This window comes from Ostrinia nubilalis, chromosome 13 (assembly GCF_963855985.1).
Source record: "Ostrinia nubilalis chromosome 13, ilOstNubi1.1, whole genome shotgun sequence".
Taxonomy (NCBI): domain Eukaryota; kingdom Metazoa; phylum Arthropoda; class Insecta; order Lepidoptera; family Crambidae; genus Ostrinia; species Ostrinia nubilalis.
Genome location: NC_087100.1, coordinates 13,400,149 through 13,422,386, shown reverse-complemented (window position 1 = coordinate 13,422,386; position 22,238 = coordinate 13,400,149). Strand labels below are relative to the sequence as shown.

At 39.3% G+C, this 22,238-nt stretch overlaps 1 protein-coding gene across 1 annotated transcript in view; it reads right to left on the bottom strand.

Moving 5' to 3' along the window:
• LOC135077739 (calcium-transporting ATPase type 2C member 1) overlaps window positions 1-22,238 on the bottom strand; it is a 66,378-nt gene that overhangs the window by 38,716 nt on the left and 5,424 nt on the right. Inside the window, exons 2-3 of the mRNA XM_063972315.1 lie at window positions 20,918-21,031; window positions 3,487-3,652 (exon numbers count right to left, since the gene is read on the bottom strand). Of these exons, the coding sequence (XP_063828385.1) occupies window positions 3,487-3,652; window positions 20,918-21,031 (280 nt within the window). The remainder of the gene's footprint in view (window positions 1-3,486; window positions 3,653-20,917; window positions 21,032-22,238) is intronic.

Here is a 22,238-nt window from a genome sequence, read left to right as displayed (position 1 = left end):
ACACTCGCCGAACACTAGCGCGACACCGAATGGTGTGTAGAAAAGGTACATGAACGCGCTTTGTCGCACGCCACTCACACGCGGAAATATTTGAATTTGAAAAATCGTTGCGGTCTCTGAGACCGCAGGTAGGTGGTTAAGGGTTAACCATGATTAAAAAAATCTTGGCCTGGCATTGCATGGCACTATGTGAAATTGATCTTGTTTTCGCCTTTGTCAATGTAGGTAGTAGATTAGACATTCATGAACGACAGACTTAAAAAAATGCAATAGTGGTTTAAAATTAAAAGAAAGAAGAAGAAATGTTTATTCAGTATCAATTAAAATTGCATTTTAAAGTTCATAATCATGCAAGAAACTAAGATTGTATAAGATTACATATTTTCAGTGTTAAACTGAGCTTTTCGACAAAGGTCGTCTTTCAAACTTCACCCGTGCGAAACTGTGGCCAAAAGGTATAAATAAACAATTAATTAATTAATATTCATAACATTATATTAATTCCACGTATTCTGCACGTGAACATATTTTATGAATCCACAAACCATTTGCATCAATAAGGCTTTTCAAGGCGCCTCTGACAATAAATTCACACATAATATAATTGGAAATCGCAATAATATACGGTACGGTACAATGGGATGTTACTTCGGTTCAATTTACACTTACAGTCATTAGCATTTGCATCGCAAGTATTTGTTTAAAAAAAAAACAACAGCAGCATTGTGTGTTAAGTCAATAAAATTATTCTGAAAATATTAGTCTTTCTTAGTATAGAAACGTTAATGAACTCTAAACGAAGCAATAAAGCATCGACGTTTGTGGCAAACATCAGTTATTTTATATCAATCCAGCTGATCAAAGAAAATCCAACATAATTCAATATTCCTGGTCGAGTTACAGCAAGAAAATATTCAGTCTGTCCCACATAGGGTTGCTAGGTCCAAAAACACAAAAGCCGAACTCTGTACTTTATTTGGCCAGACATTTTACCCTAAAAGCCGGACATGTCACGGGGGGGGGGGAGTACTATCATCATCGGTTGTACAACATCCTGATGCCGTGCGCTTGATATTATTCTGTGACTCTACTTTTGCCTGGCGCGGCAGCCACATAAAAAGCCTAACAAAAGCCAGACAGGCCGACCAAGACAATATTTGGCCGGACAAGACCGTTAAAAAAAGCCGGACACCTGGCAACCCTAGTCCCACATAACCTGCCGCCCCCCGGCGGTAGGTATATGGACAGGCAATTTTCCTGGGTCAAAAAAGGGTACCTGAGCACAGATTACCTAATACCTAGTTACTACCCGGATCGGTTAACTAAGTAAGCGTATGAGAGTATTTTGTTTCACGTTGCTTGACGTTAAACACAAACTTCGATCTGTATAAAAACGTACAACTTTTATACGAAGGGTTAATCAGTCGACTATAGCTATAAGTATCGACCTACCGATTCGAGGGTCGCCTTCGATTCCCGTCGATCACTGGATTGTGGTAAACCCCCTTCTATTTACAAAACTCTACCCTTTCAGACCTGGCGTCCACAATTGTAGACATAAAATATAAATCAAAATTATGAACTTAACACTGTACATTTGAAACTTAAAACGGTTGTCTTCATTTGTTCACATAATAAACTACCTAATTCAGTACTTTTAACGCCATCTCTCATGGTATAATAGCACTAATTGACAAGTTTCAACCAGTGCCCGAGCGTGATTTGAACTGTGCAGGTGAGCTCTTTATTTTATTTCGAAAAAATATGAAATAGTAACAGATATCTTCTGTAATAAATACTAGCGTGTATTTATTATTACAAGGGACACGTGGAACATACAATTTGTGTATTTTGTGTTGTCTTTGTATTACTAATCTCGAGTTTTAGATTTGTACTCAAATGATCCCATCAGGAGGCAACTGAGCATTTTGAAATTGTTCCAAGTGATAACGGTTTTATTGTAAATTCTTTTTTTTTTCAACTTTTTTATTGTTCAAAAATACATTTATGTCAGAAATAATATAATATATTTATTTTATGTATTAAATAATTATTTAAATCATTTTTTTTATATCCAGATAATATACTGTCAAAATGTTCTCACCAGAGGCCTTGAGAACACTTGATGACGGAAATCTTTCGGATTTTCTGCTATCTTCAGATGACTAAGAGAAATTTGGAGAAGCCATTGATCTATTCCTCGAAATTATTGACAGTATGTCTACCTCGGACAAACGATTCAGCTAGGTAGGTCCAATTTCTAGAAAGAGGTCAATCGTCGAATCCAACTCGGCTGGGCAGCGTTCGAGCAATTACGCAACATCTTTTCGTCCAAAATACCTCAGTGCCTGAAGACTAAAGTGTAGGTACAACCAATGTGTGTTACCATTAACGACTTATGGTTCGGAAACGTGGCCTCTCACTATAGGCCTTATACAGAAGCTCAAAGAGGCACAGCGTGCTATGGATAGGGCTATGCTCGGTGTTTCTTTACGAGATCGAATCAGAAATGAAGAGATCCGTAAATGAAGTAAAGTCGCTGACTAGCCCGACCGATTAGCACGCTGAATGTGCAATGGGCAAGGCACATAGTACGCAGAACTGACGGCCGAAGGGGCAGCAACGTTCTGGAGTGGAGGCTGTGTACCGGAACAACGCAGCGTGGTACGTCCACCCACAAGGTGGACCGACGACATCATAAAGGAAGCAGGAAAGCGCTGGACGCAGGCCGCTACCAACCGAGCAACATGGAAACCATTGGGGGAGTCTTATAGGACTTTATTCCTATCCTGTATTCAGCAGTGGATGTCCTATGGCTGAGATGATGATATGATGATGATGATGATGAAAGAAGATATTTAATTTTGTTATTTAGATAAAAAAATGATTTTTTTTATTAAAAACTAATTAAAAAGTGTTCCATAAAAGTAAGTTCTATTATTTCAATAATACTGTTAATCCTATAAGTTTTTTTCACGTGAGACGGATGGCCACATTTGTAGACATAAAAAGAAAATGCATTTTCTCGAAAAGTATAACACTAGGATTTTTTTCATTATTTTATTCTTACATACCTTACTATACTTTAGTTGCATAAATTTTACTAAATTGATCGGGTGAAAAAAAATAATTCAGGTCTGAAAGGGTTAAAAGTAAATATTTAAGCCCCTTTCAGGACCAAATATAGCTTGCCTTACCGCTTTGGGACAACAAAGCAACATAACACAAATTACTATAGTCTGGTCCGTGAGCACGTAGAATTTTGTCCAATGACCCCAAGCTACCCATCCTTATTGCTCGCGCGTAATTATGTTGCTGTCGCGCTCGCACACTCACTGAGGGTGCCAGTCGCACAGTCGCGACAGCAATATATGCAATTACGCGCGAGCGATAGGGATGGGTAGCTAGGGGTCATTGGACAAAATTCTACGTGCTCACGGACCGGGCTTTAGTACCTCTATCTTTTAAAATACTAGGTGGTCTTACCAAGCAGCAGCAGTATGAGCGGGTTCTGGAACTGCTCGATGTACTTCTTCCAGAGCGGGTCCTGCTCCTTCACCTGGAACTCGTTGGGGCCGACGAAGTTCATGCGATCGTTCGCCTCGCGCCATGACAGCCCGCGGCGTACGTCCACATTCAGACGCTCGGCCACCTGGAAAAGGAAATCCATTAATATGGCCACTCTTAATCCTGACGATTATAACCAGGACTGTTTGGGCCTAGGATTTGCGGGATTGGGAACTTTATTCCTCTGGGTAGCAATGGAAAACTAAATCAGACAAGCAGAATACACAAAATGGTATAAATTAATGATCACTTTTGTTGGGCAGCAAATACCTAATGGATCGATGAATGATTTCCACAAGTCGATTCAATCGAATTTTCTTAGAGATCCAAGGAGATATATTTTTTTTAAATTACATGCTCAACATTTTAAAAATAACAGTCAAAAACCGATTCAAAATCAAAATAGAAATTAAACCTAATGTAATATCCAAGGAGATAAAAATTGAATTGAATTTTTGGACCAATTTACTGATAGTAGATCAATTTTATTACAGTAACAATGTGTAGGGTAACAATAAATTTATACCTTTGGAGTAGTTGAGTCTATTGTTATCTCTCTCTACTCTCATCCCATGGGAATCTCAATTCGTAATCCCGCATTGTGTGGGAGTTTTGGGACATAAAACAGCGTAAGATCCGAGATACTGGGATCGGAAGCCCTAATCGAGAGGTATTTTTAGATAATCGATAAGAGCCGTATCCGATTACGGTAATTACGGATAGTGTTGGTACAAAATATTTTAATTGGAGGCGTAATAATAGCTGCTAGGCTTTGGCACTGGCTTTGGCAAAGACAACGAAAATTTAAAAAAATGATCAAACTAAATTCCAATGTATGCGACATTATATTACATAAGTATTTTTGCATTTCGGTAAAGATCGACAAGGGAGAAAAACCTAAGCTATTTTTCGTCATAAAAAAAAATCATAGAGGTCAGTAAAGGGGCGAAAGAGGAGATATTAATTCTTGATAGGCAGGAATCAAATTAGTACTTAGATGAGTCAAGTTTTTTAAAATACATAAATGTATATAGACTTGCCCTTGATATCAAATCACCCGGGGGCAACTGATGCGATATAATGGTGAAGAGAGCTTGCCCAGAAGATGATGAATTCGAGTAAAATCATGGTGGTAGGTAGGTACTAGTAGTGAAAACTTTTTAGGCTGAGTTGACTTTAACCATAACCGTGTTTTTTATGTGGAGTTTGACAGAATTTTGACGTTTGTTAAAGTTAAAGTAATGCTGCCTTTATAAATCTCTTTCCTACACAGGTTCAGTCCTCAGTTCCTACTCTCACTTACGCAAACATGTGTTTAACACGCACAGTAGGCAATTAGAAATTAAACAGCCAATTAACGAAACGCCTATCCGAAGACTCATTTAATTAGCCATTCGGACAACGTGTCCTTACTGTTATTGAGGGTAAACGACTATAGTACAGCAGACGGCACAAAGTTAAACATTGTGGTATCTTAAGCTGTTGTAATAGGTACTATATTGCCACGAAAATGTATAATGTTAACTGTACACCCGTTCCGGGACCCGGGATTACGAGATTTACCCCGTTTCTAGCTCTGTCTCAGATTACCTGACGTTTGTGGCTATTCTGTAACAAGCTTGAAACTTAATTAAACCAAAAAGTATCGTATAGTAAATAAAGACCACTTGTTGCCAAGTAAGGAAAGAAAGTAAGCCCAAATTACGTCCCGGGACAGGCCTTATTTTAACTGTGGAATGGTTCCAGCCACTCTCCACCACGATGGCGTAATGTGATAAATAATGTTTGATTATCATACCGCTTACAAACTTAAAACTAATACCATGTCTCGATGCGTCATACAATATCAGCGCCTCCCCCAGATGGAGTAGAAGTAGACTTGCTATGGCTGAAATGGTGAAGGTCGGTAGAGTCTCCTGTCCACTACAACTTCAGACTCCTCTTATGATCTTCTGATTAATTTCTTTGTGGGTCCAATGACTGTTTAACTTTCCTCCGCACCGGGACAAACTTGATCTTCACTGGTTGGGTTTTTATTGGCGGTCAAGCTGTAGATCCTGGCTACACAGGAGTTGCTGCGGTGGGAACGGGATGTGGGAATAGTCCCGTACACATTTACTTATCACCTCTGAAACACTATTGTTAACCAAACAAAAAAATCAGCTTGCAGCAACTATCAATCACTAAATTTTTTCTGATCAAAATACATCAGTAGAATTTTAGTTTAGGATTTTTTTCTATATACCGACCGAATATGACCTTGCTTTTTATCAACTTTATTTATAAAACCGTGCATACCGCACTTTACGGTTGGTTCTCGCAATAATTTAGTTTAAACTCTCAAACTAATGTTATATCCGCTAGTCACGAATCAAGGTAAAGTGGAAGAAAGGGTCTAAGTAGTACGAAAGAAAGTTCTAATAAGTAAATAGACTTTTGGTAAATACATAGTTGTATAAAGAGAAAGCCGATGTGAATATAGTGAATGAATGAAAATTCGCGCTTATTTACTTCTAAGGGCCCTATCTCATAACGGCTCTATGGTGGTGCCAACAGTCGCGCTTCCGACAAAATGTATTCGCTGGGTGCGAAGTACTAGGTGGGGGGGACATAATCTATCGCAGCGCTCATGGTGGTCAAAAGTAGAAATAATGTTAGCTCTGTCATCAGATGTATCTGTCAATGGCAAAGCGATTCTACATAATACGTTTTAATATCATTAATTAATCGCATGAAAAGGGTCCTACTGGGAACTTAAATAAAAGAGTGGACTGTATTTCGATAGGGCTGTTTTAATAGCCGTTTACAATTTGGAAATAACTAAACTATACAACGTGGTAGTACAAAAATGAGTCACAGTAGTTGTTGTGCACAGATGTTTGCCTTATGATGAGAGCGTGAATTATTGAACTCTGCCCTTGTTTTGTTCTTAATTCTTCTACATCTCGGACTTGTCCAGCCAATACCAACAACTTTCCTTTAAATACGGTTTGTGGTTGGAATTTGATATTGTAACTCTCACAAACCCGGTCTTCAAAACGATACTCATTTCGATCTGAAAACGATATTTAATTTATTACTAGCGATACAGAAACATTTAAATATATTTACTGTTATATAATGAAACCGTTAAAGTAGCTTTTTCTTTTTGTTTTACTGTAAAACTACAACTATAAATGAAGTAAACAAACCCTGACACAATCAAAATTAAACACACTTTTTGGACTTACCTCATTTGATTTGAATGACCAAAATGATTTCAAAACCTTTTTTCCACCCAAATCGTGGTATCACAACAATTTATTAGTTGAAAATATTTGTTATTTTTTCATTTCGATATTTTTTCCCAAATATACGACCTAAATGTCAATGTGACAGAGCCCACAAAGTTGTGGACGCTAGTTGGCGCTGTAATCGTGCACGGAGCCAATACATTTGTAGAAGGGGTATTCTATAGGGGTACCAGTTGAGATATCACCTTGATTGCGTAACCAACTTGTTGCCATCAACCTTCGATCAACGATACCAACTAGATATGGGGTCAGCGCAAAAATTACGTCCCGGGAAAGAGCCACACTTGAGAAGAACGTAAGTATTTGGTATTTTGGTAGCTCATGACAAGATAGGACCCTATAGCCCGTGTTCACATACATTACTATGAGGTCTCACAGTGCGCGTGGACGCACAGGGTGACACACGAACCAATCACAGAGCTCTATTCAACGCTGTGCGTTCGATATTATGCTGCTTCACTTAAGCAAGCATCGTTTGTGAATACGGGCGTTACCTATATTAGCATAAACATAATGTTCTGGTACGATCCTTTCCGATCTGGCTGAAGCTTACTCACAAATCGCTCGTATCCAAGCGTATTAATTACTAATTAATCTCTGAATCATGCTCAAGTTCGGACGATAAAATTCAAAGCACCGTGTCAGGTCATGAAGCGACGATATTACCAGGTCTATTAATTCCACAGACGACGGCACGTCAACCTTAACACTGGCACCTTCTGTAGTCGTAATAGGGTCGATTTTGCGATAAAAATGTATAGCCCGATGTGCTGTCGTCCGTACATTAACACGACTTCATTATGCTGATGGAGTGAGGCTTCAGTCTGACGAGGGTAGACAATTGAAGGCTGTAATACGATGAAGTACTTACCTACACCATTAAGCCACATATTTGAGAGCCTTGGAATTAAACTACCAACGACATTTTCAGGCATGAATTTTCAAACAAAAAAATGGCCTCCTTACTATAGCTTTACATTTAGTTAAATATTAAATGAAAAAGTTTAAAACATTTCTCTTTCAATTCCCTTTCTGAAAACACATTAATTATAGACATTACAATCTATAGTCGTTTGTGTTTTTTCTTTCCTTTTATTTATTTTTACCTACTTCTTAAATGAGTTCTATTGTAAATTAATCAATATTTATTCTTTCCTCTTTCTTATGATTTATTTTTCAATGAAATATGTTAACTGAAAGACCAACAAATTGTTTATCGCAATTCAACCGAACATAATGCTTTGTTAACAAAAACAAAGGCTGTTTTGATAAAAGAAAAAGAAAAATTTGTATCACAACACAATACTCAATCCGTTCCCTAGAAACCAGTATTGATTCAGTGACAGGTGTTTCCAGCTAATAATATGGATATATAAATAGTAACCACCCCTTAGTCGCAGACATCCCTCTGTCGCGCCCACTTGGGATATTAAAGGTTATAATGTATACGTAGATTTGACGACCGTCTGGAGACTATTCTCGAAGCACTCTATATTAGAATCTTTTAACGACACCCGAATAGTACCAGACAGTATTCAGGTAATTCCTGGAACTAACTCAAGACGTCCATTTGCGCTGTGTTGATTTTTATTTGACTTAAAATCAATAACGCGGTCGGTGGCCTTTAAAAACCAGAACCTGCAAGTGACGTCAATCATGGGTATTTCTTCCATACACGCTATATGGATAAACAACGATTTACTCATTAATTGTATCTCATTTAAATGGTGGACTCTGATCATAATGTCGCATACTAATATCATCATCATCATCATCATCATCATCATTTCAGCCATAGGACGTCCACTGCTGAACATAGGCCTCCTCCCAATGCTTTCCATGTTGCCCGGTTGGTAGCGGCCTGCGTCCAGCGAATTCTTCCTACCTTTATTATAATACTAATATGATATCTACCAAACTATAAATATAGCAGAACATGATCAACCTGTGTAAAATGTTTTGATTTATTGGGTTTTGTTCCAATGTATAAATTGTCCAACGTTTGCTCCAAGTTCAAAGTCAGCGCTAAGACCTCTATTTGTAGCAATATCTATTCCTATAATAGCAGACTGACCTATGCAAATTAATCTAGAACTGGGTCAGCCAACCCATTGGAGTTATGGGCCTGCTTATCGGCACTTGTCAACGGCATTGGACACTCAATTAAACTGTACAGTAGTGGTTTCCAGTCGAGCTGTTCGAGTTAGTTTCCACTTTGCTCTGTAATCCATGTACAGTCCAGCCAAACTTGCCAAAAGTTCACAAGTTTTTCTTACAATTGGAATAAGGCTGTATGATCAAATTTTTGACCACTTTACGTGTCACGAACTATTTGACGCTGACTGTACAAGAAAGTTTTATTTATTTCCAAGAGACAAATGCAGTTTTTGTCTATCATCATCATCATCATTAATCTCAGCCATAGGACGTCCACTGCTGAACATAGGCCTCCCCCAATGCTTTCCATGATGCCCGGTTGGTTGGTAGCGGCCTGCGTCCAGCGCCTTCCTGCTACCTTTATGATGTCGTTGGTCCACCTTGTGGGTGGTTTATACCAAGAGATAGAGGTAAGGTAGAGAAGGTCGTCCTGCAGTAGAGACTAACGAACGTATTCACAAACATTACTATGAGGTCTCACAGTGCGCGTGGACGCACAGGGTGACACACGAACCAATCACAGAGCTCTATTCAACGCTGTGAGTTCGATTTGCTGCTTCACTTAAGCAAGCATCGTTTGTGAATACGGGCGTAAATGACCTGATCATGATGATGATTATACTGCGGATAACGCTATAAACAAATGTGATGATAGAAATCCAGTAGGACTACTGTCATAGTTTTATTCCCTTTAGTATTTTTACTTCAACTGTATTATTATAGGTAAAGTGACACAACATTACAGGTCCCACATACGATCCTTGGGTAATCCTTGAATTCGTCCTCGAAACCATCTTATTTATTATTAATTCATATTAGGAAATGTGTTTTCATTACTAGAACCAACACATTAAATATTTTACGACCACAAATGTCAATAAAGCTTTCACAAGGCAAAGTAATGAATCAATCATTTTAATAACCGAAATCGATAAAGTACACGCAGCTGGTAGAGTTAATGTAACTGTTAGGTTTTACATAAAACCTAATTACCTGAGTAACAGTGTTGATAAAAGAAATAATGAAATATGATGACAAGTGTCAGGTGATAATTGATGATGTAGAAAGTCCATTGATGATTTACCGCGCTCTTAATGAACTGTGTTATAAATAAAATTAAGTTCTTCAATATTAGAATCTTTTAAGAAAATTTAACAGCGGTGTCGCTTTCGATCCCTGCAGAACACCCGATTCAAAGCCTTATAATGATCAACTCTCGGAAATGTAATTTCATTTCGGATTCATATTGAATCTCTCCAAATCCGATTTACGACGAACATTTGTGAAAGGAACGCCGATTTATTGCATTCACAAGCTTTCTTTATAAAAACTTCTGCAATACAAATTTAAATTAAGCCGACTGACGATACAATTTTCAGTGGACATAAAACATAATAATAAACCTAGAAAAAATATTTTCTGTAAATTGAAATGCAACGCTTGGATTATTAGAAGAAAAAATAATCTTGCCTTGAATGTTGCGATAGGAAAGAGCAATGCTAAAGTTCTGTAGATTCAAATCTTCAATAGAGCTCCGCTCAAGGGGCAAAACTTTTAGAAGTTGAGAGACTCCAAGTAATTAGTTCGGTTTGGCTAATTGTATTATCTTTTCACTGCTTTGGCAGAACTTCTTGCTTACCAATCAGATTCAGTCCTAATCGAACTTTTGAAAGTTAAACAGTATTAGACATTAGAAGCCGCTACAGACCTCTTAGAAGACTCAAATGGAGACTGACAGGTTGACTCCTTCGCCTTCAATTTCTTTCAAATTGGGAACCATTACACAGTAATTTCTAATGTCTTTTGTCCTATAAAAGATTTCAGCCCTCATCATCATCATCATTTCAGCTATAGGACGTCCACTATATGCCTCCATGAATGATTTCATAATGACCGATTGGTAGCGGCCTGCATGCAGTTTAATCCTCATTTTTAGAAGACTGTAACTACAAATTCTAACTCTAACTACTAGACCACGTTAGAACATGTCGAATTCCAACTCAATTCTATAGAGAATTGATTTGTACAAGTATAGATTTTTTTAATCACAACGAGGAAGCTCTTGGCCTGTATCCTGTATCTCACCTGACGGTAAGTAATGATCAGGCCGAAGGTGGAAGCGAGCTTCACCCGGAATCCTCAACCACGGAGGAGCTGGCTATCTTACCTCTTAACTTATACAAATTGCTAGAACATTAGACTTTTTGATGCAAAATAGTACCTAATTTTACAATAACAAAAGTGCCAGTATTTAATTTGAGTCGTCCAAAATCTATTTACTAAATAAGGAAACAAAACTAAGACCAGATCACCCAAAACAAGAACACAATGACCTGTCTGAAGATAACAGATCCATCCAAAACGCGTGCTGTCTGATGTTATCAAACACCTGCTATTGAATCGACGTTTCAAACAGCCGTTACCGTATTGTTCAATAGCCAATATAAACGTTGGAGATAATGTTTATATTGATGACGGAGTGTTATAAACAGAGATCATGGCAATGGACAATATAGAATTTAATTTATTGATTCTGGAGACGGATTTTGAAACTACGATTTGTTCCTTTCGATTGTTTAAGAACATAGAACACTCACGCCCGTATTCACAAACGATGCTTGCTTAAGTGAAGCAGCAAATCGAACGCACAGCGTTGAATAGAGCTCTGTGATTGGTTCGTGTGTCGCCCTGTGCGTCCACGCGCATTGTGAGACCTCATAGTAATGTTTGTGAATACGGGTGTCACTGATGAACTGATCCTGCACAAAATTGTTAAAAATAGAATCATACGAGTGAAGGTTACGGAAATCGAAGCAGGACCAGTTGTTGTGGATATTCTTGGGGCAGGAAGATGAATTAATTTATTTACTTTATCTCAATAATACTTCAGTTATTAAAGAAGCACAACCATTAACCAAATCTTGTTTTTATTATCACTGCCGTGCGAATTGCCTGGAAAATCACTTGATCACAAATGCAAGAAGTGGTTTTCCGTCTTTCGTCTATTTTTATCACAAGCCAAACTTGCGAACTTATTATTGACACATTGTAATGAAAACTACGTAATATTTTTGGATGTACCAATCAGCAATGATGTCGTCTGTGATATCAAAGAATAGTGTGGTGTTCTTTTCGTCATTAAACAAACGTTTATTGATCATTTATAATGAATGAACAGTCCATAAATCTATACTGTTTGTACGTTCAGAACAAACAAAGTAATGGAGGTCATGACGTTAGCGCGTGTCCCAGTCAATTACATTTAGACGCAGAAGTCGTTGACTTAATGGCAAAGTCGATTATTCTTGACATAAAATTAATATCAGTAAGTTTACTTAACTTTTTTTCAGGTGTGTCTATGGTTTTAAGGTCTGAAACGACAATCTATGGCACGGTTTCTGATTGAGATTTTTGGCTAGTGCGCTCAGCTCTTCTTATCAAGAATAAACTTATCATAATTAAATTAATCCTTGAAGTTCCCAAAGTGGGAGGCGCGCCCCCCAGGGGAGGCGCTAAAATCTTCGCGCGGGCTAACAGTGTAGTTAGTTTTAAAAAATCTGCGAACGCTGAGAGAATGCATTCCAGACTGCTCGATACGACCAATAAATAATCTGGACTGGAGGAGGGGGCGCGGAATTTCTTGTATGGTCGAAAGGGGGCGCGTCTCAAATAAGTTAGGGAACTCATGCTTGAGTGAAATTGAATAAAATGTTAAGTTTTTTAACAGTTTATTTATATAAGTTTTTTAATTAGTTTAACTTATTTTATTTTGTGAATGTGAAATTGAGGAAAACCTTTGGCCTATAACTACTTGAGAATAGGTATAATTTACTTTTAACATCTTCCTAAGAATTTTTTTATTCGACCCTCTGACTGATACTAGTTGTTTTAAATATCGAAGTCCAACTAAACTCTTGCTTCCAGTGTTCTGCCATAAAGGATGCCTTCAGCAGTAAACTTTTAAGACTAATAGATTATGCAAAAGCCAGATGCTTACATCTCAGTCTACTATCGACTAGTAGTACTTATTCTGTGCCATCGAGAGCAAACATTTCTGAAAGATTTATTGTGTGCTGTGTTTATACAAAAATACTTACCTAAATAATTTGTCTTTTCATATTGTTACATGCTTATTTTTTTCCAGCAAAGAGATACAAAAAATCTATTACTGTAACAGACACGACTGTTATACAGCATTCGGATTGTCATGTAATGTTTTTGCGTGAGTTGCAAATATGCCTGTACAAATACACATAACTATGAAGATTTCATACGTAAATTACCATGAAGGTTATGGCGAATTTGAAGAAAAATCGAAATCCGTGACGTCACCTTAACACAGGTGGCGATTCTCACAGATCCATACTATCCATACAATCGCCCTTTAAGCAAAGGGTGTAAAGGAAATAAGGCAATACAGTCAGTGTCAAATAGTTGTGACACCCATAGTAACCAAAGTTCGCAACACGTCTTTGTTACACTTGGAATAAGGTTGGGCAAAGTGGTCAAGTTTTTGACCACTTTGGGTGTCACGAACTATTCGACGCTGACTGTACCTACTTTAAAATGGCGTTTAATGCTGAAATATTTTATTTTATTTTTGTTTACCTTGTTGCTCTACGTGAATATGACTATGCCTATGACTATAATGCAATCTATAGGAACTTGCACCTTAACAAACACAATGCTGTTTTTCTTCGCAATGTCATGCTTTATTGACACAGCTTTTGTGGCTGTTCATTGAAAGTCGTTGTTCTAAAGTGTATTAAAATCGAAAACTTACGTTAATGTTATTCCTAAGAAAGAAAATAATGGTTTAATAGTTAACATTATTTATTTTTTTAAAGTCACTTTAACTGAAGGGTGGAATTATTGTAGATTTGAACCATCACAATTCATTTATAAATTGCGCATGAAACTACACTCAAGTAAGAATTATTCATACCCATTATTATATTCCAGCATTTCCAACACTGTGCTTGATTCAAGTATTGAAACTTGACATTAGTTGAATCAATCGAGTTTTGGGATTCGTTGCATAATATGGGCTTCAGTTTAAGACATTGTGGCGACTACGTCCCACTTACGCCTCATACCAATTAATTAAAATATACTTAATTGTAATACTTCTTGTACAAACTTAAGATGTAAATGCTTTCTTAGTTATAGCGTGTTAATTTTAGAGCATGGTAACTTTAGTTTCTCACGCACCTGCAATTTTAGGATTTTATTGTCGGAATGTTTAACTCAAATCTTTTTAGTGTTTCGCCGATGTAACATGTGGTCCATTGTTGATCTATGCAATTATTGCAGGTGTCTGTGTATCAAGCAACATCAACCTTTGTAATGTCTTTCTATTGTTTGTTGTTTACTTTGTATTATGTTTGTACCAACCTTTGCCATGTGTTTCATGCTAATTGTTTTGTTTGTATCTTCGTGTTATTTTCACTTTGTTTTACGATTGTTACCTGAAAAGGCCGCCGACCGTCGAGAGAAAAACCAATGTTGAGTTTAGTCAGTCAGTACGCAACCTCGGTACCGGTCGGACGCCTTGAAGGCCCATCCTCGCGCTTACACAATACAGTTACCGTCTTACCAGTCTATATGAACTTTTATTTATAAGAACCTACGAACCCTGCTACCCGAGTATAGAGCGCCGACAGTGGTGACCCCGACGTGATGTTACGTGTTTTATTGTGCGCTTAGGGTTTTATCAGGGTTCAGGTTCGCGCCGCGCAGTGATAATTTCGCGCAGTGATAATTTATAGACTTTCTGACAGTTTTTTTTGTGAGTGTAATCAGCGTGTCGTTAAAATGGCTAATAGTCCCGTCAAGAGGGATACGCCACTCGACACATTCGCCGACATCGCCGACTTATTAGCTGAAAACGCCAGGCTACGGTGCACGAGGCCATCGCCCCCAGCAGCGGCAATCTCCACACACATAACTGACGAACGATTACGCCGGCTGGAGGAGAACATGGCGCTTCTCATGAAGAATTTGCAACAGGCGCAAGTAAGCAAGGTAGACACGAGAAGTAGCAGGCCACGCGGTCGTTCAAACTCACGCTCGTGTACCTCTTCACGGTCTAGAACTAGACTGACAGACTGGCTATGTTGGGACCATCATCGTTACGGTTCACGAGCGAAGAAGTGCATTGGACCTTGTTCCTACAACAAACCACAGCAGGGAAACGCCAGCGGGAGTCATTAACGGCGGGTGACGCAATTCCCCATACACCTACACGCCGCATCTTCGTTACCGACAAGGCCAATAATGTAACGTTCCTCATTGATACAGGGGCCGACCTTTGCGTATACCCTAAAGCACTAGTCCCTACGGCTTGCAAAGCTTCTGCATATGGATTAGTCGCCGCCAATGGAACTTCAATAACCACGTATGGTACTATCGCACTGACCTTGAACCTCGGGCTTCGAAGAGACTTCCCATGGATTTTCGTGGTAGCGGATGTACAGAAACCCATTATAGGTGTAGATTTCCTCGCTCACTACAACCTGATGGTAGATGCAAAAAATAAGAGGTTGGTAGACGCGATCACTCATCTTACGGTCAATGGACATGTAGCTGAGTGTGAGCAACTCACTGTGAAAACTTTAAGTGGAACATCACCTTACCTCGATCTACTGTCTAAGTATGTTGCGATAACACGACCAGACGGAGCCATGCAGGAGGTAAAGCACGGAACGAAACACCACATACTGGTGACGCCAGGACCTCCCGTAGCACTCAAACCACGAAGGCTCGCTCCCGATCGTCTTAGAGCTGCCAAGAAAGAGTTTGATTCGATGGTAAAACTTGGCATCGCTCGTCCATCGAAAAGCCCGTGGGCAGCGCCGTTAGTTATGGTAACCAAGACGACCACATCCTCCACGCCAGAATCCAGTTCATCACCGATTCCCGGAAGTGAAAAGGAGACTGAAGAAAAACATCGTCCATGCGGTGACTACCGAGCTCTGAATGCAAGAACAGTGCCCGATCAGTATCCAGTGCGTCACATTCAAGACTTCGCACAGTGTTTAAGTGGTAGTAAAGTGTTCTCAAAATTAGATCTAGTGCGTGCATTCAATCAAATCCCTATCGCTGAAGAAGACATTCCAAAGACTGCTATCACAACGCCGTTCGGTTTATTCGAGTTCAAGTTCATGACGTTCGGCTTGCGCAACGCAGCTCAAACGTTTCAGCGGTTTATGGACGAAGTGTTAAGTGAATTAGACTTTTGCTACTGTTACATAGACGATATTTTAATTGCATCCAGTGACGAAAATGAACATTTAAAACACTTAGAGACAGTATTTAATAGGTTAAGAAAATATGGTGTAGTGATTAATCCTAAGAAATGTGTATTTGGCCAATCAGAGATCGAATTCCTAGGTTATGTAGTGTCAGCCGACGGTACTCGTCCGCTCCCTGAAAAGGTTGAAGCAATACGGACGTACCCACTTCCGACCACAGCAAAGCAGCTACGACGGTTCCTAGGTATGCTAAACTTTTATAGAAGGTGCATACCTAACGCAGCCGCTAGCCAATCTAGTCTTAACGAGCTGCTGCATGGTAACATAAAAGGTAAAACTCCAATTGCGTGGACGGATCAGGCGAGAAAAGATTTCGATGTTTGTAAGGAGAGTCTAGCACAGGCAGCTTTGTTAGCCCATCCTCGGGACGACGCCGAGTTAGGCCTCTTTTGTGACGCATCAAACAATAGCATTGGAGCAGCTCTGCAACAAAAAGTAGGTAACGATTGGCACCCTATCGCATTCTTTTCTAAAAAACTTACTACGGCCGAACAAAAGTACTCAGCGTACGACCGCGAACTATTCGCTATCTATGCTGCAGTCAAACATTTTAGGCATTATGTTGAAGCACGACAGTTTGTAATTTTTACTGACCATAAGCCGATAACCTATGCATTTAGTAAAAAAGAGCAACAATGTTCACCCAGGCAGTTTAGATACCTGGATTTAATAGGTCAATTCTCAACAGACATACGTCATGTGAGTGGGGAAGACAACGTGCCAGCCGACGCACTTTCGCGTATAGAGAGCGTTCGTAAAGGCCTTGATTGGGAATCTCTTGCGAAGTCACAGGAAAATGACACTCATCTTAAGTCGTTGTTAGATTCAAATAACTCGTCATTGCAATTACGACTTCTTAGTTGGCCAGATAGCGACACACCAGTCTATTGCGATGTATCAACTCAACGCGCCAGACCCTACCTTACAGAGCCTTTCAGAAAGGTAGCGTTTAACATACTTCATCAGAATTCACACCCCGGGGCACGTGCTACGACGAAACTCGTTTCACAACAATTCGTATGGCCCTCAATGAATTCTGACTGCAAAAAGTGGACGAGAGCGTGCTTGGGTTGCCAGCGTTCTAAAGTGTCACGACACGTTATCACTCTTCCTGGCACTTTCGCACCACCATCTTCTCGGTTTGACCACGTTCATTTGGACATTATCGTTATGCCTTACTCTGAGGGATATCGATACTGTCTCACGTGCGTCGACCGCTTTTCAAGATGGCCTGAGGCGATACCGATACCCAACCAAGAGGCAGAAACAGTAGCACGCGCGTTCTATTCAAATTGGATTGCACGTTTCGGCATTCCAAGCGGAATCACAACGGACCAAGGCAGGCAGTTTGAGTCGCACCTATTTAGAGATCTAAACGCTCTACTAGGTTCGAACCACCTACGCACCACTGCTTATCATCCGTCCTCAAATGGTATGGTAGAACGCTTTCATCGGCAACTTAAAAGCGCAATTAAGTGTCATACCTCAGCTAACGAGAGTTGGACGCGGGTATTACCAACAGTATTGTTAGGCATTAGGGCATCCTGGAAGGAGGATTTACAAGCTACATCTGCTGAACTTCTATACGGACAGAGCTTGCGCCTCCCAGGTGAGTTTTTGTGTAAGAGTGTTACGCCCAACCCAGTGCCTAGCGATTACGTCAACCATCTACGACAGCAGTTTAATAAGTTACAGCCAATCGACGGCACGCGCCATGGCATTAAGAGTACTTTCTGTTTCAAAGATTTGCTGTCGTCCAGTCATGTATTTGTAAGGAATGACGCTGTTAAAGCTCCTCTGCAACAGCCCTACGAAGGGCCATATAAGGTAATAAGCAGGACAAACAAAACGTTCGTACTCGATATACGTGGACGCGAAGTCACGGTATCGATCGAAAGACTGAAACCTGCCTATATTCTGAGAGATGCAGAACACCATCCAAACAACCATCCTGACAGCAGTATACCATTGGAGGTAACTCTTGAAAGTGGTCTAGGTCAATCTACCGGTTCCAATGTTAATTCAGGTTCTCCATCTGCAGCTTTATCGAACCGGACTTCCCTCGCCGTTCTGGTAGACGCGTTCGTTTTCCAGACTACTACCAAGCAGGCTTGTGATAATCAAACGTAATTATAACTTCTTTTTTGTAATTTTGTTATTTAGATCACTTGTAGTTTACTTATCGCGATTGTTGTTTTTGTTCTCTTTTGTTCTCGTGATCTAAATCACTGGTAGGGGGGTACTGTGGCGACTACGTCCCACTTACGCCTCATACCAATTAATTAAAATATACTTAATTGTAATACTTCTTGTACAAACTTAAGATGTAAATGCTTTCTTAGTTATAGCGTGTTAATTTTAGAGCATGGTAACTTTAGTTTCTCACGCACCTGCAATTTTAGGATTTTATTGTCGGAATGTTTAACTCAAATCTTTTTAGTGTTTCGCCGATGTAACATGTGGTCCATTGTTGATCTATGCAATTATTGCAGGTGTCTGTGTATCAAGCAACATCAACCTTTGTAATGTCTTTCTATTGTTTGTTGTTTACTTTGTATTATGTTTGTACCAACCTTTGCCATGTGTTTCATGCTAATTGTTTTGTTTGTATCTTCGTGTTATTTTCACTTTGTTTTACGATTGTTACCTGAAAAGGCCGCCGACCGTCGAGAGAAAAACCAATGTTGAGTTTAGTCAGTCAGTACGCAACCTCGGTACCGGTCGGACGCCTTGAAGGCCCATCCTCGCGCTTACACAATACAGTTACCGTCTTACCAGTCTATATGAACTTTTATTTATAAGAACCTACGAACCCTGCTACCCGAGTATAGAGCGCCGACAACATAAATAAAAAAAATATAATAAAAAGCAGAAAACAAACCGTCACATCTAAAATCATGCATGTGATTGCTTATCCCGTGGCATTGATTACAATTTTGTCACGCGTCACGCGTGTTGACTTGATACTGTTTGGTAAATGATTCATAACAATAAAAATACATGAAGCGTAGTAAATCGCTATGGTATGTTTACGGAATTTTTCCCATATCGATTACTGATGGACATTTTAGGCTGGTGGTTTGTCAGTTTTCAACGCTTGCTGTGCGGGTGCGAATCCCGGTTAACTCTTTTTTGGACATAACCATTAACTTCAATAAGTCATACGATCGGTAGTACGTAGTATTTTATGATGAATTAAAAAGAGAAAAGTACTTCAAATTACCTTTAATGATAAGGGCACAATTTTATTGTGTTTAGTAAAATAAAATGTCATTGACAATTTTTCTCTAATAGGATTTAAAACTAGTTTCTTGTGCGTGTATATGGGATTATTTCGAAATCTACATAATTGTTCTTTGGAAAATGGTTCGAAATGTTATTCATGATTGTTATTATGCTACTATTAAACAAGAACGTCAATCTTCCTTGGTGATAAGTTTATGCCAAATGCGGGCAAAGCTGTGTGCTCCAACTAGTCTTCAAAGTTAATTGGTACGTTCGTTGACATCGATCAAACATGGCGTCACGCCGCGCCATCAATTGTTGGCAATATAATATCGTAATGATCAATTCTTTCAGTCATCTAGATAAGTCAGCTTGATAAAAAATGTATCATTGATGGGCTAAAATTAAATTGTGTTTTATGACAAAAGCTTATTGATTTTAGACATTTTGATTTTAGACATTTTATATGCTTATTGATTTCACTGACGTATCTACGATTTTACCGAATTTTTTTTAAGCGTTTAGTCAAGAAGTTTGAAGTCTCTGCCGACATAAAGTGTTCCTGAATCTGAACGATCTACGATTTTACCGAAATTTTTTTAAGCGTTTAGTCAAGAAGTTTGAAGTCTCTGCCGTCATAAGTGTTCCTGAATCTGAACGATCTTACACAAGTAACGGATTTTGATATGGTGGTCATCAATAGATAGTGATATCAGAGGAAGGTTTAGATTAGATGCACATCCTTGCCGCCGGGAGTGATGCAGATGCGATCTAGGGTGGAGCGAAAGCTCGTTCAGATATTTTTTAAGTTAGTTCTACATTTGCTGCACCCGAGTGAAGCCAGGGCGTATATAAAAATAGCCTACCTCTTCCCAGGTGAGGATGAAACTGAGCTGTGATGGCTTCGTCAAAGCGTTGAAGCGAGTAGTGTAGTGAAGTATTAGACTAGCCATACTTCACTACACTACTCGCTTCAACGCTTTGACGAAGCCATCGAGGAAGTTACCCAAAGTTCGAACCTACTAATATTCACACACTCATGAAACCCAGACTGGACTGGACTGGACTTGGAGTCAAGTTCAAGTGGCAGCTGCCATTGCAATGTGCACTTCAAAATAGCTCACCTCCTCCCAGGTGAGGATGGAACTGAGGCATGAGGCTAGTCTAATACTTCAACTACACTACTCGCCTCGGCACTTTGACGAAGTCATCGAGTAAGTTGAAGTTCGAAGCGCATATCCACACACTTCTAAGTCCTATGTAACTTCGCGAGGAACCCAATCCCTCGGAGTCAAGTTCAAGTGGCAGCTGCCGTTGCAATGTGCCCTTTAGCCTATTATAACAAGGTTCAAAACAGCTCACCTCCTCCCAGGTGAGGATGGAACTCTCGACGGCGCTGAGCCACATGTCGCCCGCGCCGGCCGACGCGTCGCCCGTCGCGCGCCGCCCCCCACCCCCCTCTTCCGTATTGGAGTGCTGCAACAAGAGATACATAGAATATATTACACAAAGCAGAAAATAATTATTTTTATCTATACTAATATTACTAGCTTTCCGCCCGAGGCTTCGCCCGCGTTGAATTTTGTCTGTCACAGAAAAACATTGTCGCACTCGTCCCTGTTTCAAAAAATACTTTCGCATTTATAATATTAGTATAGAACGTAACTCTATCTGTCTGTCTTGCTTTCACGCCTAAACCAATGAACCGATTTTGATGAAATTTAGCATAGAGATAATTTGAGTCCCGAGAAAGGACATACGATAGTTTTTATCCCGGTTTTTGAAACAGGGACGCGCGCGTTAAAGGTTTTCTGTGACAGACAAAATTCCACGAGGACGAAGTCGCGGGCAGAAAGCTAGTATCTCATAAAAAAGACAAAAGACCTGGTGAAGATGCGATTCCTTAGATCCGGCTCAAAGGACCAATGTGATAGACTTGCTTATGAAACGGAAGTTCCAATTCTATTACATATTCAAGCTTATGATATACGTGACTCTATCTTACTACCAGTCGACTGTTCTTTATCATATACCTTACCTAGTTTACCTGGTCTAATTAAAATACATATCTAGGCTGTTATTTCTACCTACAAAGCTTCAAGTACAATTTATGGAACCAACAGGTAAGTATTATGAGATCGATACAACATCTATAAGTCATTCTATACTGTCATGAACAAAAAAGCTACAAAGTAAAAAAACAATTTTTACAGCGAAATAACAGCCTGGGCAAAACGCATCGTGTCATGATTGTGGACTGCACGCAAAATTACCTCGCATTTTATACAATCGGTTACATAATAAAAATCATGTACACACATCATGCTGGTCACTGGAGTCTTTATGTAGTTGTAACAGGAGCGATTTTGCAACAAAAGTGTATAGTCCGAGACTGTACATAATGTTGCCAGTAACAACTAGCGTGAACAGCTGTGGAACGTTGCAATTTTCTATGTCGAATTAGAAATGCAACTCATTATTCATTGTCTTCTGATTATTATCGCAACCTGTCATTGAAACTTAACACTATTCTAGCTTAATCTAGAGATTTAGTTTCATATTTCGCCTGAACATCCACACGATCTTTGAAGAGTTATAAAACATCACTATTAAACATATTATGATAACTTTCCCACCTTCCATGAGAGCGCGATGAATTTGTATTATGCGGTAGAGCGATTTT